Source organism: Drosophila navojoa, chromosome 3, assembly GCF_054131105.1.
Source record: "Drosophila navojoa isolate 15081-1374.11 chromosome 3, UAZ_NAV_1.0, whole genome shotgun sequence".
Taxonomy (NCBI): domain Eukaryota; kingdom Metazoa; phylum Arthropoda; class Insecta; order Diptera; family Drosophilidae; genus Drosophila; species Drosophila navojoa.
Genome location: NC_142891.1, coordinates 31,130,908 through 31,148,705, shown reverse-complemented (window position 1 = coordinate 31,148,705; position 17,798 = coordinate 31,130,908). Strand labels below are relative to the sequence as shown.

At 38.8% G+C, this 17,798-nt stretch overlaps 1 protein-coding gene and 2 long non-coding RNA genes across 4 annotated transcripts in view; 1 reads left to right on the top strand and 2 right to left on the bottom strand.

The window, feature by feature from the left end:
• Positions 1 to 13,263, top strand: part of MFS17 (Major Facilitator Superfamily Transporter 17) — a 49,530-nt gene extending 36,267 nt beyond the window's left edge. Inside the window, exons 4-5 of one of the 2 annotated variants that reach the window (XM_089257674.1) lie at positions 25 to 358; positions 12,977 to 13,263. In XM_089257674.1, coding sequence (XP_089113800.1) covers positions 25 to 358; positions 12,977 to 13,008 — 366 coding nt within the window. In that variant the 3' untranslated portion in view covers positions 13,009 to 13,263. Of the gene's footprint in view, positions 1 to 24; positions 1,096 to 12,976 lie in introns of both variants that reach the window. The other variant, XM_089257673.1, reaches the window with a different exon arrangement.
• LOC149092024 (uncharacterized) lies at positions 12,329 to 12,529 on the bottom strand. The gene is made up of 2 exons (XR_016196447.1): positions 12,441 to 12,529; positions 12,329 to 12,374 (listed from the first exon to the last, which is right to left on the bottom strand). It is a non-coding gene; the product is annotated as an uncharacterized LOC149092024 (long non-coding RNA).
• Positions 13,264 to 14,376: 1,113 nt separating the features above from the next.
• On the bottom strand, positions 14,377 to 16,395 carry LOC149092023 (uncharacterized). The gene is made up of 2 exons (XR_016196448.1): positions 14,979 to 16,395; positions 14,377 to 14,885 (listed from the first exon to the last, which is right to left on the bottom strand). It is a non-coding gene; the product is annotated as an uncharacterized LOC149092023 (long non-coding RNA).
• Between the last annotated feature and the right edge of the window lie 1,403 nt (positions 16,396 to 17,798).

Sequence of the window (17,798 nt, the reverse complement as noted above, 5' to 3'; positions counted from 1 at the left end):
CATTAAATCTTTTTTCTATTACAGGGTAGCAGCGCTGAAGATCATACATCAATAGTCAAGTCTGTGATCATAAGCTCGTTTTATTGGTGCTATGTGCTGTCTCAAGTCGTTGGCGGTGTCGCAACGCAAGCTTTTGGTACTAAGTGTGTATTTGGATGGTCACAGTTGGCAACAGCTTTGTGCAGTCTACTTATGCCATTAGCTGCAGAATTTCATTACGCTGTTGTTATATTCTTACGCTCAATTCAGGGATTTGCATCTGGCCTCACTTGGCCTGCCATGTACGCAATGGTGGGGTACTGGATTCCTATGATAGAGCGTTCACGCTTTATGTCAAGCTTTCAAGGATTTAGTATTGGTATTGGTTTAACGTATCCCCTCTGTGGATTTATTATAACAACGTTCGGTTGGCCAGTAGTTTTTTATACGACTGGTCTTTTGGGAATTGGATGGTGTTCTCTATGGTACATGCTAGCGTTTGACACACCACAAGAACATCCCCGTATAAATGCCGAGGAACTACATTATATAGAGCGTCATATTGGGGAAGATGTACGAAAATCATATTCAATAAAAGTTCCATGGGGTCAAATATTTAGATCATTGCCAGTTTGGGCGATTGCAATAACAACATTTGGTAGAATTTTCGTACATTATATTTTTATAGTTAATGGGCCGACTTTTATGAATCATATTCTAAAGTTCGAATTTGGAACAAATGGAATTTTGTCTGGAATGCCATTTCTGTGCTCATACATATCGTCGGTATTTTTCTGTTATATTGCAGATAAACTATTATTAAATAATATTTTGAGTCTTACTAAAGTAAGGAAATTGTTCACAGCATTATCGCAAGTTGTCCCTGGATTACTAATATGTTGTTTAGGGTATATAAATAATATAACGATTCTTTTGACAATCTGGTTCATATCTGTTATTTTTATTACGGCATCTTACGCTGGAGCAATGGCCAATATTATAGATATCTCACCAAACTATGGACACTCAGGAGCAGTGCTAGCATTCTGCCAAACAATTCACATGTCTGCATCATTTCTATCACCGTTGACTGTTGGATTCTTAGTAACTCAAGAGGTAAATTCTAATAACTACTAAAAAGATAATTCCATTGAAAAGATTAATTTGTATTATACACTGAATCCATAGAAATTGACGTATGTCTGTATTTTAACGCATTGATCTCAGAAAATAAACTATATACATTCGATATAATAATAATATATACTATATACATTTCCTATATCAATTTTAATGAAAACTAGGCATAAGGTCATTTTGTACTAGCTGGCCCGGCAAACGTTGCATTGCCCTATCCATTATTTTTAGGTAAAAAATTGTTTAAAGCTATGTTGTTCAGTTTGGGATACACTCTGATTTATTTATTAATCGTATTTTCATTCAAGCACCTTGTTGTAAACGACATTCTTTGTTTTTTGGTTAGGTGCAAGAACAAATAATGCGGATGGTTTGCCAACACGTGAGTATGCCACGTACAATTGACTATGAGAAAAACACGCATTTTCTAGATTGAGGCCACAAATAGTCAAAGATTGGCCCTGTTATTTGTTGATCGCCATGGCGAAGGCAAGACGAATCGGGAATCGAATTCGTTTAAACTCAAAGGGCATATCTGTTGGGATCATCGGAATCCTGGGAATAAGAACTTCATGTTTAAATTTTCCTTTGAGTATCGACGCGTGAATCACATTGCTCATAAGTTTTCCTATAACCAAACACGTTCCATTGCACAGTTTTGGTCGGTTTAAATTTCGAAGCATGATAACTACGTAGCCAACTTTCAGTTGTAAATTGTGCGGTGGTAAACCAGGCACATCCAAGGAGTTCAAAAATTCAGTTGGATAATTAGTGACTTCTTCGTTTGTCACACAGTCGATAGATTTGAATGAATACAGAGTACCTACGATTTGACTTTGAATTATAAAACCTTAATCTTTATTTGTAACTTAACCATTTAGTATTTTTGTGGAAAGCAATGATATTCGGAAATACTTTGTTGATAAGCTCATCTTTTAATGAGAACAAAATGAAAAAATTTAGAGGAAATGAAATCGAGCCACTCGATTCGTCAACAGGAATACGGCCATTACCGATATTCAGCAATTGCTTCGAGAAATCATCAGCAGATAGATCGTTCAACAATGCAACTCTCATATCAACAGACAGTTGAAGTTTGGTTACATATTTTTGATTACATTTGATGCTTTGAGGCAAGCGTTTATTTCGTCGGCAGCAGTAGATCTTGGAATTACTGGTAGTGTTTGTCGGAAATCGCCAGATAATAAAATCCTTGAACCATTTCTTATTGCCGTCTCACGGGCCGCCTCTCTTTGAGAAGCACGCATTAAGGCCCTTCTTTGCTGGGAACTAACGCACCGCCTTTCTCGGGCGATTTCTCGTTCTTCGTCAGATAATTGACTCGCGTTATTCCGTTGCCTAATTGCATTATGGGTCCGCCGGGAAAGATTAGATCTTCTAGGACGCGGCATTTTTATTAATAGTAATACTGAATATGCCCTCGCACATAACCACAAAACAATCAAGATATATAAATAATTTACACAAATTTATGTTTGAGACAAACAAATAACTGAACTTTCGAGATATTTAGCTTCTGTACGTGTAGGCTGTGCCGTAGACTGACTGACTACATTTGTTTATTTACTTCTATACTATTGTATAATATGAGAGCAGGACCGAAAACTGTCACTGCCTACTGAGTATCAATGGAAATTTGAATCTTTAGGGAAAACCGCGTTTTTCAAGTATTCGTGAAATTTTTTCAGTATTTTTAAGATCTGCTATCCTACTCGTAGCAGAGATAAATCCAACAAATCCAAAACCATGAAAATTGGTCAGGCAGATCTCGAGTTATAAGTGCTAGAAAACTGTTCACAACTCTCTTTTATATACATAGATATATAAACAGGTGCAAGGGATCGACAATCGTATACTGAGCCTAATCAGCTACTACACTTTTTTTTTTTTTAATTCCTTCTGATAAGTAACCCACGATCATTAAAATTAAATCAGGTGTTTAAATACAAGCGCGAGCTACCCGCCAGTCACTATACTACAGCTCATACATATATGTATGAGCTACTCGCCGGTGCCAGTGCCACAAATTAGCAAGTGCACTTGTCACTTAAGTTAATCAGCTACTTAAATATAAGCGCGCCTCTTCAATTCGAACCCAAAATCATTCAGACAATTCTTAGTTGAGGTAGGCAGCTAATGTTCACGTCCCATGCTTACACACAAACGCACATGTGAAGGCACATAGGCATACAAATGCTTCTACAAGTGATATCCCACAATTTTCGGCATCGCGTCCCCTGCGTACACACAATTATACATATATACATATGTATGTACATATCTATGTACATATATATGTACATAAGTGTGAGCACTTCTCAAAATCAACCAAATGCTAATACTGTGCTCTAAAATTGCTACAGGCAGCAAGAGCTACGCACACAGGCACACAAATGCTCATAATACATGCAGCAACGGAGACTGTGTGTGTGCACGCTCGTCGCGAAAACATTTTCATTGTGCGCACCAACGCTTTCATACCCTTCTCGCAAATAATAACGAATACGCAAATTTTTTTTTGTACGAGCCTGGCAAACGGTTTGAAGAGTTCGGCATACACAGAAAGGAACACATGGGTTCTAGCTGCAAAGAAATTTCAATTTTCGTGAGCTGCTGCTTGTGCTCACATGCATACATACCTAAACATAGTTGAGAGAGCAAAAAGCACCGAGATAGAGAGAGAACAAGGGAAACATTCAGCATAGAGGGATCGACCATCTCGGTCGAGCGCATGAAGCAAAATGATTGTGCTCTCGTATATTTGCGTAGCCTGAACCTAAAAGTGAGGAGCCGAGCAAATACGAAGTTGTGTGAGTCGTAATCTATGTGCTCTCTGGTTAGTGCTCTTGACGAGAGGTATTAGCTGACTCGAGCTGGAAGCGATGGAACCATCAATAATTTCCTAACTCTTGTGTACAGAAGAATGTACGCAGAGTGAATTTTGGGTTAAAAGAAACATTCTTTTCACATAATCTTAGGTGTCTTGAATAGTCGGAACATTATTAATAAAATATCTAAAAATACAAAAAAATCATCTTACGCTATCCGCATCATGTGGTGTTGGATAGTTTTTGATGACATCATAGTTCTTGTCATCTGGCAATACTCCTTTATCCGTGCATTTGTGACCAAGGAAGATCACTTCATGCATAAAAATTAACATATTTGGGTATTTAGTTTAAGATTGCATTTCCTACCTGTTTAAAATTTAATATACACTACATTTTCATTTTAGTTGGCTGACTTCTGAGTAGGGAAGATAAATTTCACATCCTGAACCCATTGAAAATGGGAAATCATAAAATATATATATTCTTGATCAGCGCGACGAGCTGAGTCGATATAGCCCTGTCCGTCTGTCCGTCCGTCCGTCCGTATGAACGCCGAGATCTCAGAAGATATAAGAGCTAGGGAGCTGAAATATTGTGTGCATACTCGTGTATACCATACGCAGTACGAGTTTGCTTTATTTTTTCGATAACTCATCCGATAACTTTTTTATCGAGAATAATCGAAAAATTGATTTTGTTTTTTGAGCCTCATTGAAGTACTATTAGACGTAGATACTTCAGATTTGTGTATATACATATGATGAATACAAACATTTTGTAATCAACAGATTTTGGATACCACGCCCCCTTCGCCCCCAATTTGTAACAAACGTATTTCAAGTACTAGAGACTTGTGCTTTGGAATGACCATATGACCATATAATTACGCCCTAAAAATTTCATAAAGATCGTATGTTAACAAAAGAAGTTATTCACCAAGTAAATTCTCATACTATTTCCCACACTGCAGCGCAGCTCAAGCGCAGTCGCTGCTTACTGCGCAGTTAGCAGAGCGCGGGCGCGTGAGGTTGGATGCATGGTTATGTATGTATGTATGTGTGCGTGCATAAAAGAAGTGCAGAATGATAAGAATATCAGCTTGGAGGGTTCAGGGTATCTCCTAATCGAGCAGTCTCGACTAGAGTCTTCTTAATTGTTATATAATGCTTTTATGTTGAAATATTGTTGCTTAGATAACCCGTTTTCAATTAAAAACTCTACTGACACCTTCAGCAGTTATAGGTACTGAGACATTCAATGATAGTTTATTTTCCATATCCCATAAATTGTCACTACTCATGGTTTTTTGCAACACAAGTTTTATTGGTTTCTTTGATGAAAAAATGTGTTTTGAATTATTACTATCTGAGGCAAGTTCAGAAGCGAACTTCCTCTTTAATCGGGATCCTGTTTCGGTATAGCTAAAGGTCTTCTCCCATATTCTTATTGTTGGCGTGACAGTATATCGTCAGATGCTAGCCAAGGCATATGTTTTTGCTTAAATCAACTCAGATTACGATTTCGAGATAAAAAAATCAGGTTTATGCCAAACTATCGGTATTTTTGCCCATAGTGCATGGGCTAAAAACATCTACTCAATTTTTTAACATATGTTTTTATACCCTGAACCCATTTAAAATGGGAAATCAGGGTATAATGGCTTATAATTCTGCGAAGCTCCATCACGATTGTGGTCGGAAATTGTGCTTATAAGTTTCCAAGCTGCCTCCGATTCCAACATCACGTTGACCATGTTGTCCGCTGTAATGGAGCGGTCCAATGCATCTTCCAGACAACGCCTCTCCTCTAGGAAGCTTCCACATTCGAATAAGACGTTGTTGGCGTCCTCCACCAGACTCGTCCGCATTCGTCAGTTTCATCGTGGCCACAGCGCTTTAAGTAGCTCCGAAAGTATCCATGTCCCGATACAATCTGTGAAATATAAAAATTAATTTTGCCGTGTTTGCGTGTTATCCATGGCTCAAACTCAGAGCCCTTTAGTTGAGCATCGTATAGGCTCGTGTGCATTCCGTTCCACGGCCTCGGCGACTAGGTCATCCAGAGACACCCTGCTGGCTATGACGAGCGCCGCGTCGTCAGAGAGTGTTCTGAATGCGCAACAGACTCTGATTGCGCTCAGTCTGTAGATCGCGCAAATGCCCCGGCTGTACCTCGGTGTTGCAATCGCGCTTGCCCATATTGGCGCAGCGTAGAGGAGACGCCGTTGCTGTTTTGGTCCCCGCGTATTAAGCATAATTCTTGAGAGATCTCTACAAGAATCAGTTGACTTTTTATTCACATATTCTAAGTGCTCGCGGAGAGTTAATCTTGTGTCTATCATGACACCAAGATACTTTATCGCTCTCTTTGACGCAATGGTGTCGCTGCCGATCTTTATATTGGCAGTTTCCACTCTTTTGCGACTGCTGATTAGGACGGCTTCAGTTTAGTGTGGCGCTAGCTCGAGCCCAGCTCCTTGCCTATTGCGACGACGGCTACATCACCAGAAAAGTCAATGGTGTGTGCACCTGCTGTGTGTGTGTGTATGTATGTATTTGTGTGTGTGTATCCGCCCGTCCGTCCGTCCGTATGTATGAACGCGTCTATCTCAGTAGATATAAGAGCCAGCGATTTTTTCTAGGTCCGTGTATATCACGCGCATATCAAGTTTATCACTACAAATCGATAACTACTCCCGATATTTTATGATCGATTGAAAACCTTATCGAAAGCTACTTTATATCTACTACACCTTTAGAGTTAGAGCTTCCAAATTTTAAATGTCGACTTATGTGTATTTTATATAATTTCGGTTTTTGTTCAAATTTACCCCCGACCACTAAAAGCCTCCCTCAACCTCACCTTTGTAAAGAGCGTATTTCAAATAGTAGAGACTTGTGCTTTGGAATGTATATACATGATCAATTTTCTGAGTTTCATTACGATCGTACGTCTAGAAATAGCCCAAGCGCGTGTGTGTGTGCGTGTGTTTGTTTGTATGTGTATTTGTGTGCGTGTGTTTTGGTTATATTGAATTATCGGTTGCTTGTAGGGTTCAGGGGATCTCGTAATCAAGCAGTGTCGACTAGAGCTTTCTTACTTGATTTGTTATTCGTGTATTAACAACTTTTATAATATGAGTGTGTTTAGGTGACTAGGGGTAGCGCACGATGCTTGCGGGACGGCCGTAAAGCCTTGCTTCGCAAGCACTTTGCACTCCCTTAGGTTTGCCCGTCGTCGCTCGATTCTGCGAAGCGCCATCATGATTGTGGTCGCGAAGGTGCTTATAAGTTTCCAAGCTGCCTCTGATTCCAACATCACGTTGACCATGTTGTCCGCTCTAATGGAGCGGCCTAATGCTTCTTCCAGACAACGCTTCTCCTCTAGGAAGCGTCCACATTCGAATAAGACGAGGTTGGCGTCCTCCACCAGACCTCGCCGCACCAAGAACATTCGTCGGTTTCATCGTGGCCAAAGCGCTTCAAGTAGCTCCAAAAGCGCCAATGTCCCGATAGAATATGTGAAAGATAAAATTAACTTCGCCATGTTTGCAAGTTATCCATGGCTGAGCTGTTCCACCTTGTTTGCTATCGTGCAATGTTGTTCGCTCTAATTTCGGTGCGTCGTATAGGATCGTGTACATTCCGTTCCACGGCTTCGGTGTGTGTGTGTAAGTGTGTTTGTAAGTGTATGTGTGTGTGTGTGTTTTTTTTTTATATTCGTTTATTAACAAAAGAATGGGAATTCGTGTGAGTGTGTGTGTGAGTGTGCGTGTGCGAATTATTGAAATATCAGTTGCTGGGAGGGTTCCGGGGATCTCGTAGTCAAGCAGTCTCGACTAGAGCTTTCTTACTTGTTTATATATGGAATTCAGCCCCATTCCCATATATAAAAATAAAATAAAATTCAAAACTTTATCTCTTTTATCTTCTGAGAGCGAAGCGTTCAAGCATATGGACATATGGACGGACAGGGCTATATCAACTCAGCTCGTTGCCTTGATCAAGAATATATATATTTTATGAGGTCTGCCACGGCTCCGTCTGCCTGTTACATACATTTTGACAGTACCAGTATACCTAAATTTCTCATTTTCAATGGATTCATATAATTGAAAATAAAAAACAAAATCAATTTTCAATTATTTTCGATAAAAAAGTTATCGGATGGTTTATCGAAAAATTAAGACAAACCTGTACTGCGTATACTATTCGCACTATACACGATACATGCCTAATTTCAGTTCTCTAGCTTTTGTATCGCCTGAGATCGACGCACTCATACTAACGGACGGGTGGGCAGACGGACAGGTTATATCGACTGACTTCGTCATCTTGATCAAGAATATTTAAACTTTATGGGGTCTGCACGCCTCCTTCTGGCCGCTGCATACATTTTCACAAAACCATAATACCCTGATTTCCCATTTTCAATGGGTAGACAAAGTTTTAATTATTTTTGTAGAATCATAACATTAGCTCACATGCAAAATTTTAACAGTCTAGCTTTAAAACTCTAGGAGATACAGTTTTATTCGATTGCCACGCCCTCAATAAGCGTAAATATATCCGTCATAGCTCGTGATCAACTAATATGATTTCTGGTATATCGAAAATGCATATTCCGGTTTGCCTCGCCCCAAGTGGGTGGATCGGAGTATGTGTTTCAAATTTCAACGAGTATGTGCTTCAAATTTCAAGTCTCTAGCTTCAATAACTCCGAAATAAACTGCGTTCATATGGACAGACGTAAAGACGGACGGATTTCAAGACAGACATTGCACAAAACCCATTACACTTTCGTGAATGAGTATAAAAATAACGGCACGAGCCATCGATATTTGAAGTTAAGCTCTTGCCTCATATATTCTGAGATCGGATAGACACACAGACGGACAGGCTGAACTCGTCGACCTGATCAGAAATATGTATACTTTGTGGGGTCTGCCACGACTTCTACATAGAATCCAAGAAAACCAATTGTTTTTTTTAACGGGTTTGGCTTATAGAAATTGCAGACTATAGCTTTTATGATATATTAGATACATAAAGGATTTTTATATAGGTTTCAATCGATAACAAAATGACGGGAATAGTTGAGAGTCATCTTGAAAATGGGAAAGAACAACCTTTTGAAATTCCATTCAGCAAATCAATTTTTTTTCTAGTCCATCGTTTTCATATATATAGAAGGCTCTCAACAAAAAAAAATTTAAAAATAAAAAAAAATAATAATAAAACAAGTATTTTTTTTTTTTTTTTTTCAAAAAGTTTTAGTTTTTCCTAATGGCTAGCAGTTAGGAAGGCATGCTTAACTTAATTTTTAATTTTTTCTTTATTTTGTAAAATTATTTTGCTAATCGGAGTTGTACAGCTCTGTCAAGTTTTGAGACAATACTGTGTCTACCGAATCTTCCGTCTCCGGAATGCTCAAACTTTAATTGGAGCAGCTGGCCTCCAAATTACCAACCGATTGCTTGGATTCATTGGGTATTTTAAAAACAATATTGACTCAAAATAAGGTTACGAAGTTTATGTACCAGTATCAGGTGCACAATCTCTTCTTTTCAAGCGACCTTTACTTGTACCCGTTTCGGGACTGGTCCCAAAGATTTTTATATAATTTATACACTGAACTGAGTTTTGCATGCATTTTTCGATAAATCATCCGATAACTTTTTTATCGAGAACAATCGATAATTCTGTTTTACATATTATTAGGCGTGGAGACTTCAGATTTACTGTGTATATACATACGATGAATATAAACATTTTGTAATCAATAGATTTTGGATACTTCGCCCCCAATTAAAAAAAAGTACTAGAGACTTGTGCTTTGGTACTACATTTGTGAGTGTGGATGAATATGTTTTTATGTGTGCGTGCATAAAAGAAGTGCAGAATAATTAGAATATCAGCTTTGAGGGTTCAAGGTATCTCCTAGTCGAGCAGTCTCGAGTAGAGCCTTCTTACTTGTTTTTTAACAGTCTCCAATGGTTAAGAAAAACAATTTAATTATGAAAAACAAATATTAACCATTTTCAGATATTTGGCAACGTATGCTTCCTTCACATCATTGTCATATGCATTTTAAATTGGAAGGTCTAAAGTTTAGGTTATTGCGAAAGAAACGGTCATTGAAGTTCGGGAAAAGTCGCAGCCAAAGCATATGATACAGCCTTCAAAAGAAATGATTATTGACATAACTGAAAAATTTTGGAAATTGTATAACTTTCCAAATTGTGCTATAGATGATATGGCAAACAAAGTGATGGTGGCACCTTTAATGCATCACATCTTTGTCACATCTTTGTTTTTATCAATAAAAAAAAGCGGGAGCAAGTTATTGATTTTTAGTGATAATATGATATGCGCGCTATTTATGTATATGTACCTCTGAGGTCTACGCGTTCATACATACGGACAGACGGACGGAAGGTTAAATCGACTCAGCTCGTCGCTTTGATTTGTGGGGTCTGCCACGCCTCCTTCTGCTTGTTACATACATTTTAACAAAACCGTTTCCCATTTTCGATGGGTTCAGGGTATACAAATATAAATACATTTTTAAGCAAACTGTTATTTAGGCTCAAATTGCGAAAAAGAACATATTTCAACTACTAACCAACGCCTGTTTAAGCTTTTTCGCGAATCGCTTTACTTTTCGCTATGGCTCTCTTCTCGCTTCGCTTGCACTCTAACATGTTTTAAGCGATTACATTTAAATCTGCATGTAGAGCTTTCTCGCATATTGCCGCTCAATATTATAGCATCGCCGTTCGCGGCCACTTTAACGTCGTCTAGCTCGTTTCTTTCAATGCCGCAGTGGCTAGGGATCCAATGCGCTTTGTATGACAGACAGCTAACAGGATAATAAGGTATCAGGCAGTCAGGTAAATAAATAGGCAAAGAAGCACACAGCGTCGAGCTTATGGAAAATCCATCAATCTACAACTTTGAATAATTAAAATAAACTCTTTTACATTTTCAACAAGCAAGTCTAGTCGAGACTGCTCGACTAGGAAATACTCTAATCATTCTTTACTTCTTTTATGCACACATACATAAAAATGCTTTCGCACGCACGCAATGTGTCAATATTATGAGAATTTATTTGATGAATAATTTAATTTCTATGTGTACAATCTTAATGAAACTTTCTGAACATAATCATAATGCTTAAATGTATGTATATTCCAAAGTACTCTTACAAACTAGGGGCGTAGTATCCGAAATCCGAAATATTTATATACACAAATACACACTAAAAGTGTTCAAGTGGGGCTGAAAAAAAAAAAAATTGTTTGGATTATTCTCGATAAAAAAATTTATCGGATTACTTATCGAAAGCTTGTACTGCGTATAATCACTAACCAGAGAGCACATGGACTATACAACTAGTGGAAAGTGCACGCATTTTCTGGGGCTTTAGCACCCCAGACTGCCGTGGATTCGCTCTGCGCCTTACTTTTAGGTTCGATCTTCGAAAATATACGAAAGCACAATCATTTCGCTTCATGCGCTCGACCGGGATGGTCAAATGTTGAACAAAAGATCCCTCTATACTGAATCCCAATGGCGGAAATGCCCATTATTTTGTCCATTACTCATGGAATACTTGTCGCCTGTGTGCATGAAAAAATCGATTACAAGCTGCCTTACTTTTTTAAGAAATGGCCGCTTTTGCTCCCGGGTGCATGAAATTAGTGAATTTGTAATACAAAAATTAATGAGGTCACGAAGTTTCCTTCGGCTCTCCATTACCAATGCGCATACTCTTTAAATATTGTAATGTAGAAATTCCACAGTCTGAGGAAAACGCAGTATACAATTTCAAAGTCGCTTATTGGTTAGTAATGTGCGTACATTACAACACAATATACCCGCAACCCATTTTCCCACTATATAATATGGCTTACTTCTTTGCAAATGTAATTGCATAAATAATTGATTACTAATGAAAATATAGAAACGATTCAGTAATGTACCATTTTTTATTTACATTTATAAGAATCATTTAATTTGTAATATTACGTATTTATTCATATAATTATTTGTGTTTTTTTTTTATCAAATTTCTGCTTTGCAAGCCGACCCTTGTGAACCCGAAAGCAGTTCCTGTCCACACATTGGTTTTAATAAACATTATTAATTTTTTGTCATTAAAAATTATATTAAGATAACAAAATTAGAAAAGTGACTCGTCACAGCGGATAAAACGAAACATAGACAATAAAACAAACGAAAGAAGGCACGCATTCCATGCATTCGCGATTTCGTCACGACGCAACGAAAGACGAAAATCGCTTGTTGGTTAGCGGGGAAGAGCATACAAAAACGAAGTTGACGATCGAAGCTCGATTCTGTCGTATGAGTAGCACTTTCTATTTTGTACATTACAAATGCGCTGAAAAAAATGTTCATAGGTAATGCATTACTTTTTTCTCGTATGTAATGCATTATTTCAACAGACCTCATTCAGGTCGTCGCCACTGGGATGTTTCTTTTGCTCTCTCTCTCTCTCTCTCTCTCTCGATGCTCTCTGCTCTCTCAAATGTGTATGCACGCGAGCACGAGCAGCAGCTCACGAAAATTGAAATTTCTTCGCAGCAAGAACCAATGTCTTTCCTTTTGTGTGAATAGTATACCGAACTCTTCAACCCGTTTGCCAGGCTCGTACAAAATATTTTTTTATGGGAGTTATTAGCGTGGTGTTCATAATGAAAATGTTTTCGCGACGGACGGGCACACGCACACTATTGCCCCTTGATACATGTATGAGCATCTGTATGCATTTGTCTAGCTTATAAAACTTCTGATATCTAGGTTTTCATAAATCGGGCGCACGGACAGACGGACTACATTGACTCAGCTCGTGGCCTTAACAAGAATATATGTATGTATATACTTTGTTGGGTCTGCGATGATTCATTCTGCCTTTCCCATTTTCAATGGCTTTAGGGTAATAAATAAGTAAATTAATGGAACTTACATTTATTTTATTTTTAGGATTCCATAGATCAGTGGAGAAAAGTTTTTGAAGTGTCGGGAATTATTTCTGTATTGACATATATGTTTTATCAATTCTTTGGTACTGCAGAAATACAATCTTGGAATACACAACGACCAGTTAGCAATCCGCGGCATGAGTTGCTTAAAATACTGTCAACGAAAAATGGAGAAAAAACACATTCCTAAACTTTAATATCTGATTTATCTTTGTAATAATTACAACTACATTTTTATCGTGCATGTATAAAAATAAGTTTAGTTAAAATTGATTTTATTGTGTTTTATTTATAATTGTATATAAAGATTCTAAATTATATATAATTGACCTGTAAGAACTGGAATCGTATACTTCTATTGGCTTTGGCTTCCATATTGATTTTTAAGAATACCGATAAAGTATCTTGGTGTCATGATAGACACAAGATTAACTTTCCGCGAGCACTTAGAGTATGTGCAAAAAAAGGCAGCTGATTCTTGTAGAGCTCTCTCGAGAATTATGCTTAACACGCGGGGACCTAAACAGCAACGACGTCTCCTTCTAATGAGCATCATTAGGTCCGTCATCCTCTATGCTGCGCCCATATGGGCAAGAGCGATGGCAACGCCGAGCTACAGCCGGGGCATTTGCGCGATCTACAGACTGAGCGCAATCAGAGTCAGCTGCGCTTCAGGACTATCTCCGATGACGCGGCGCTCGTCATAGCTGGTATGGTACCACTGGAGTACTTGGTCGCCGAAGCCGTGGAGCGAAATTCGCACGCGCCTGCGCGACCCAACGCTATCAGGGCGAACAGCATTGCACGATGTCAAAGAAAGTGGAATAGCTCAGCTAAAGGGCGGTGGACGCACAAGCTCATCCCGGAGCTTGAACCATGGGTCAACCGCCAGCACGGCGAGGTAAACTTCTACCTTACGCAGATCCTCTCGGGACATGGATGCTTTCGGAGCTATTTGAAGCGCTTCGGCCACGAGGAATCTGACGAGTGCCCCTGGTACGAACGAGGGCACGTGGAAGACGCCAACCACATTGTTTTCGAATGTGGACGGTTCCTGGAGGAGAGGCGTCGTCTGGAAGAGGCAGTGGGCCGCTCCATCAGAGCGGACAACATTGTCAACACCATGCTGGAATCGGAGGAAGCTTGGGAACTAACAAGCACCTTCGCGGCCACAGTGATGATGGAGCTCCGCAGAGTCGAGCGAATGAGAAGTCGAGCTGTCCCAGGCTTAGGTAGCGCACAGTGCTTGCGAAGCAATGCTTTACGGCCGTCCCGCAAGCATCGCGCACTATCCTAGCCACCACGCAACTTGCACCTTGTATTGTTATAAAAACTGTTAATAAACGTATATTAAAAAAAAATATATATATATATTTATATACTACTGGGAGTCGAGTTGCGTTTTCGTGGAGTGCGGTCGATATTATTGGGATCCATGTGAAAGTGGAGAGATCTAAAGAAAAGGTGTATGCTGGCGCATATCAATCCTATCTTCCCTACTCGATCATCGCAGTGATCTTCCTGCTTATTAGGTGTATGGCTTCATGGGCCATACGCTAGCGGGCAATGCAATTATCGCTTCCGCTTTACAATTGTTTTCTTAACATTAATTATGTTTATGCATCGCAGTGCAAAAAAAAAAAAAATTTGTTCTTAATTTTTAGTTAAACTAACATCAGCTGGTCGTCACCGGTTGGTTCGCTGATGTTCCCTCGATGGCGTAAAAGGCGGCCTGCCTTTCACGCTGTTGTTTCTGCTGCTGATGTCCGGGGCCTATGGGCACGTGTAATTGCAATGTAGGCTTCCTAGAGGTCCCTCGCAGTCATTTGGGCACGTCTTCTTCGGTTTGTCTATGGTGACTTTGGGCAGTGTAGCATTCCTGGTTTCAGAAGTTGATTAATAATTGGTATCTGTAAATAGTGGTAGAGGTTGAGTTTTTGGTCTTTAAATGTTATTGTGCTTGTTGAATTTTATCAAGCTCATTTTGTAAAGCTACAACGTACCCAGCGACTTCGAAAACTACCAGAGACTTAGTGCGCGGCGGTTCGTCGAGTACCCCAGCGGTGAAGTCCAGTGGCTGCCTACCTCAACTAAGAATTGTCTAAATGATTTTGGGTTCGAATTGAAGAGGCGCGCTTATAACTAAAGTGACAAGTGCATATGCCAATTGTTTTTAGAAGTTTTTTTTTTTTATTGGCATGCACCTGTATATGTATGTAACTATATGAACAGGTACAAAGGATCGAAAATCGCATCCCATTTGTATACTGAGCCAAATAAGGTACTAAACTTTTTTTTTTTAATTCCTTCTGATAGCCAACCCACGATCATTTAAATTAAATCCAGGTGCTTAAATATAAGCGCGAGTTACCCGCCAGTAACTATACTACACACATACATATACAGTATGAGTTATTCGACGGTCACAGTGCCACAAAGAATTGGCATATGTACTTGTCACTTTAGTTATAAGCGCGCCTCTTCAATTCGAACCCAAAATTATTTAGACAATTCTTAGTTGAGGTAGGCAGCCAATGTTCTCGTCCCATGCATACACACATGCACGTCAATGTTCATGGGACATGCATACACACATGCACACCAATGTTCACGTCCCATGCATACACACAGGCACATACACACACGCACATGTAAAAGCACATAGGCATACAAATGCTTCTACAAGTGATCTCCCATAATTGTTCGATTCAGATCCCATTCATACACACACAATCAAATGTATATACATACATACATACATATGTATATGAGCACTTCACAAGATCAACCAAATGCAAATGCTGGGATTTAAAATTGCTACTAGCAGCAAGAGCTTCGCACACAGGCATATAAATGCTCATAGTACATGTAGCAAGGGAGAGTGTGTGCGTTTTCACTATGAGCACCAACGCTTTCATACCCTTTCCACAAATAATATCGGAAACACATATACAGATTTTGTACGAGCTTGGCAAACGGTTTGATAAGTTCGGTATACTCTTCACACAGAAGGGAAGGCATGGGTTCTTGCTGCGAAGAAATTTCAATTTTCGTGAGCTGGCAGCTCAGAGCTGCTGCTTGTGCTCACATGCATACACACATATACACATTTGAGAGAGCAGAGAGCATCGAGAGAGAGAGAGAGCAAGGGAAACATTTAGCATAGAGGGATCTTTTGTTTAACAATCGACCATCTCGGTCGAGCGCATGAAGAGAAATGATTTGGTGTTCCCATATTTTAGTAGCACAAGCCTAAAAAGCGAGGAGCCGAGCAAATACGAACGGTCTGGGAACCAATGCTCGAAAATAAGTGTGCAAAACGCTTTGCACTAGTGCTGCAAATCTATCGATGGAATTATCGATAGTATCGATGGACTTTCTTTTGTTAGATAGATCGATGGCATTTTCTCGATGTCGATATATCGCATTTTCAGCAAGGCCGGAGAAATTACTGCGCACAAACGAAGCAGTCTTTAGCTAAAAGCTGTCGATATGCTAATTTTCTTAAAGCACAATAATTGGCTACATAATGGAGCTCATGATAATTAATTGTAGTTTTCAGCTCAAGACTTTTGTGAAAGATAGTCAAACTTTGTTTTTTAATTTTAAGTTATATTTTAGGAGTTGTTAATTACAGTCGAACTTTTTATTTTATATAAGATATTTATGAACCAAAGTTTAGTTTCAGGATATTTTGTGAAGAACTGGAATACAAATATTATTTTTATGAATTAAGAGGAAAAATCGTGAATTGTTTTAAACTTACTAAGTATAAATGTTTATTAAGTTGATTCATTTTTCTATGAATTTTTAACTATTTTTGAATGATGGAGCTATTTTCGATGGAACCATCGATACTATCGATATTTTAATCCATCGGACTCAAACAAAATCGATGGACGGTCCATCGATGGTTTTGCAGCACTACTTTGCACTACGTGTCCGGTCTATGTGTTCTCTGGTTAGTGGTGTGACCGATAGCTATTAACGAAAATTACCATACATTTGTACTCAAAAAGTGCACGATCAATATAATAATTATCGATTACTCGATTAAAATTACCAGAAGCTACAATATAATCAAAAAGCATAATTGTTTTGTACTAAATTTTTTTAAAGCCAAATTAAATTTGAAATAAGAATAAATGCCCCTTTGTAAACATAGCATCATGTATACGGACTGTGAATGAGTATTCGGCAGTCGGTAGCGCCCGACTGCAACGTTCTTACTTGTTTTTAATTTAATTTGACTCTCGTTTTTGTCAATAGCTTTAAGAAATAAATACATAAATAGATAAACCATTTTACTCTCGCGCAAAAGAGAAGTAAGTCGGTATCTTGGTTGAGAAATTAGCGGAAAGTACAAACAATTGACAAGTGCCTTCAAAGGATATTTTTTTCTTTTCTTTTGACAATGTGAATGTGTGATTCATTAAATCGAAAATGTGTCAGATATTTTTTAACTTTCCTTCGGCTGGATGGTGTTTGTCGTGATTATAAATTATTTTTAAATTAGTATATACAGATTTTATTATCTAATAGCATTATTTCTATATTTACATTTCATTATACCCTGAACCCATTGAAAATGGGAAATCAGGGTATAATGGTTTTGTTGAAATGTATGTAACAGGCAGAAGGAGGCGTGGCAGACCCCACAAAGTATATATATTCTTGATCAGCACGACGAGCTGAGTCGATTTGGCCCTGTCCGTCTGTCTGTCTGTCCGTCCGTCCGCCCGTCCGTCCGTCCGTCCGTCCGTCTGTCCGTATGTATGAACGCGTCGATCTCAGAAGATATAAGAGCTAGAGACCTCAACTTT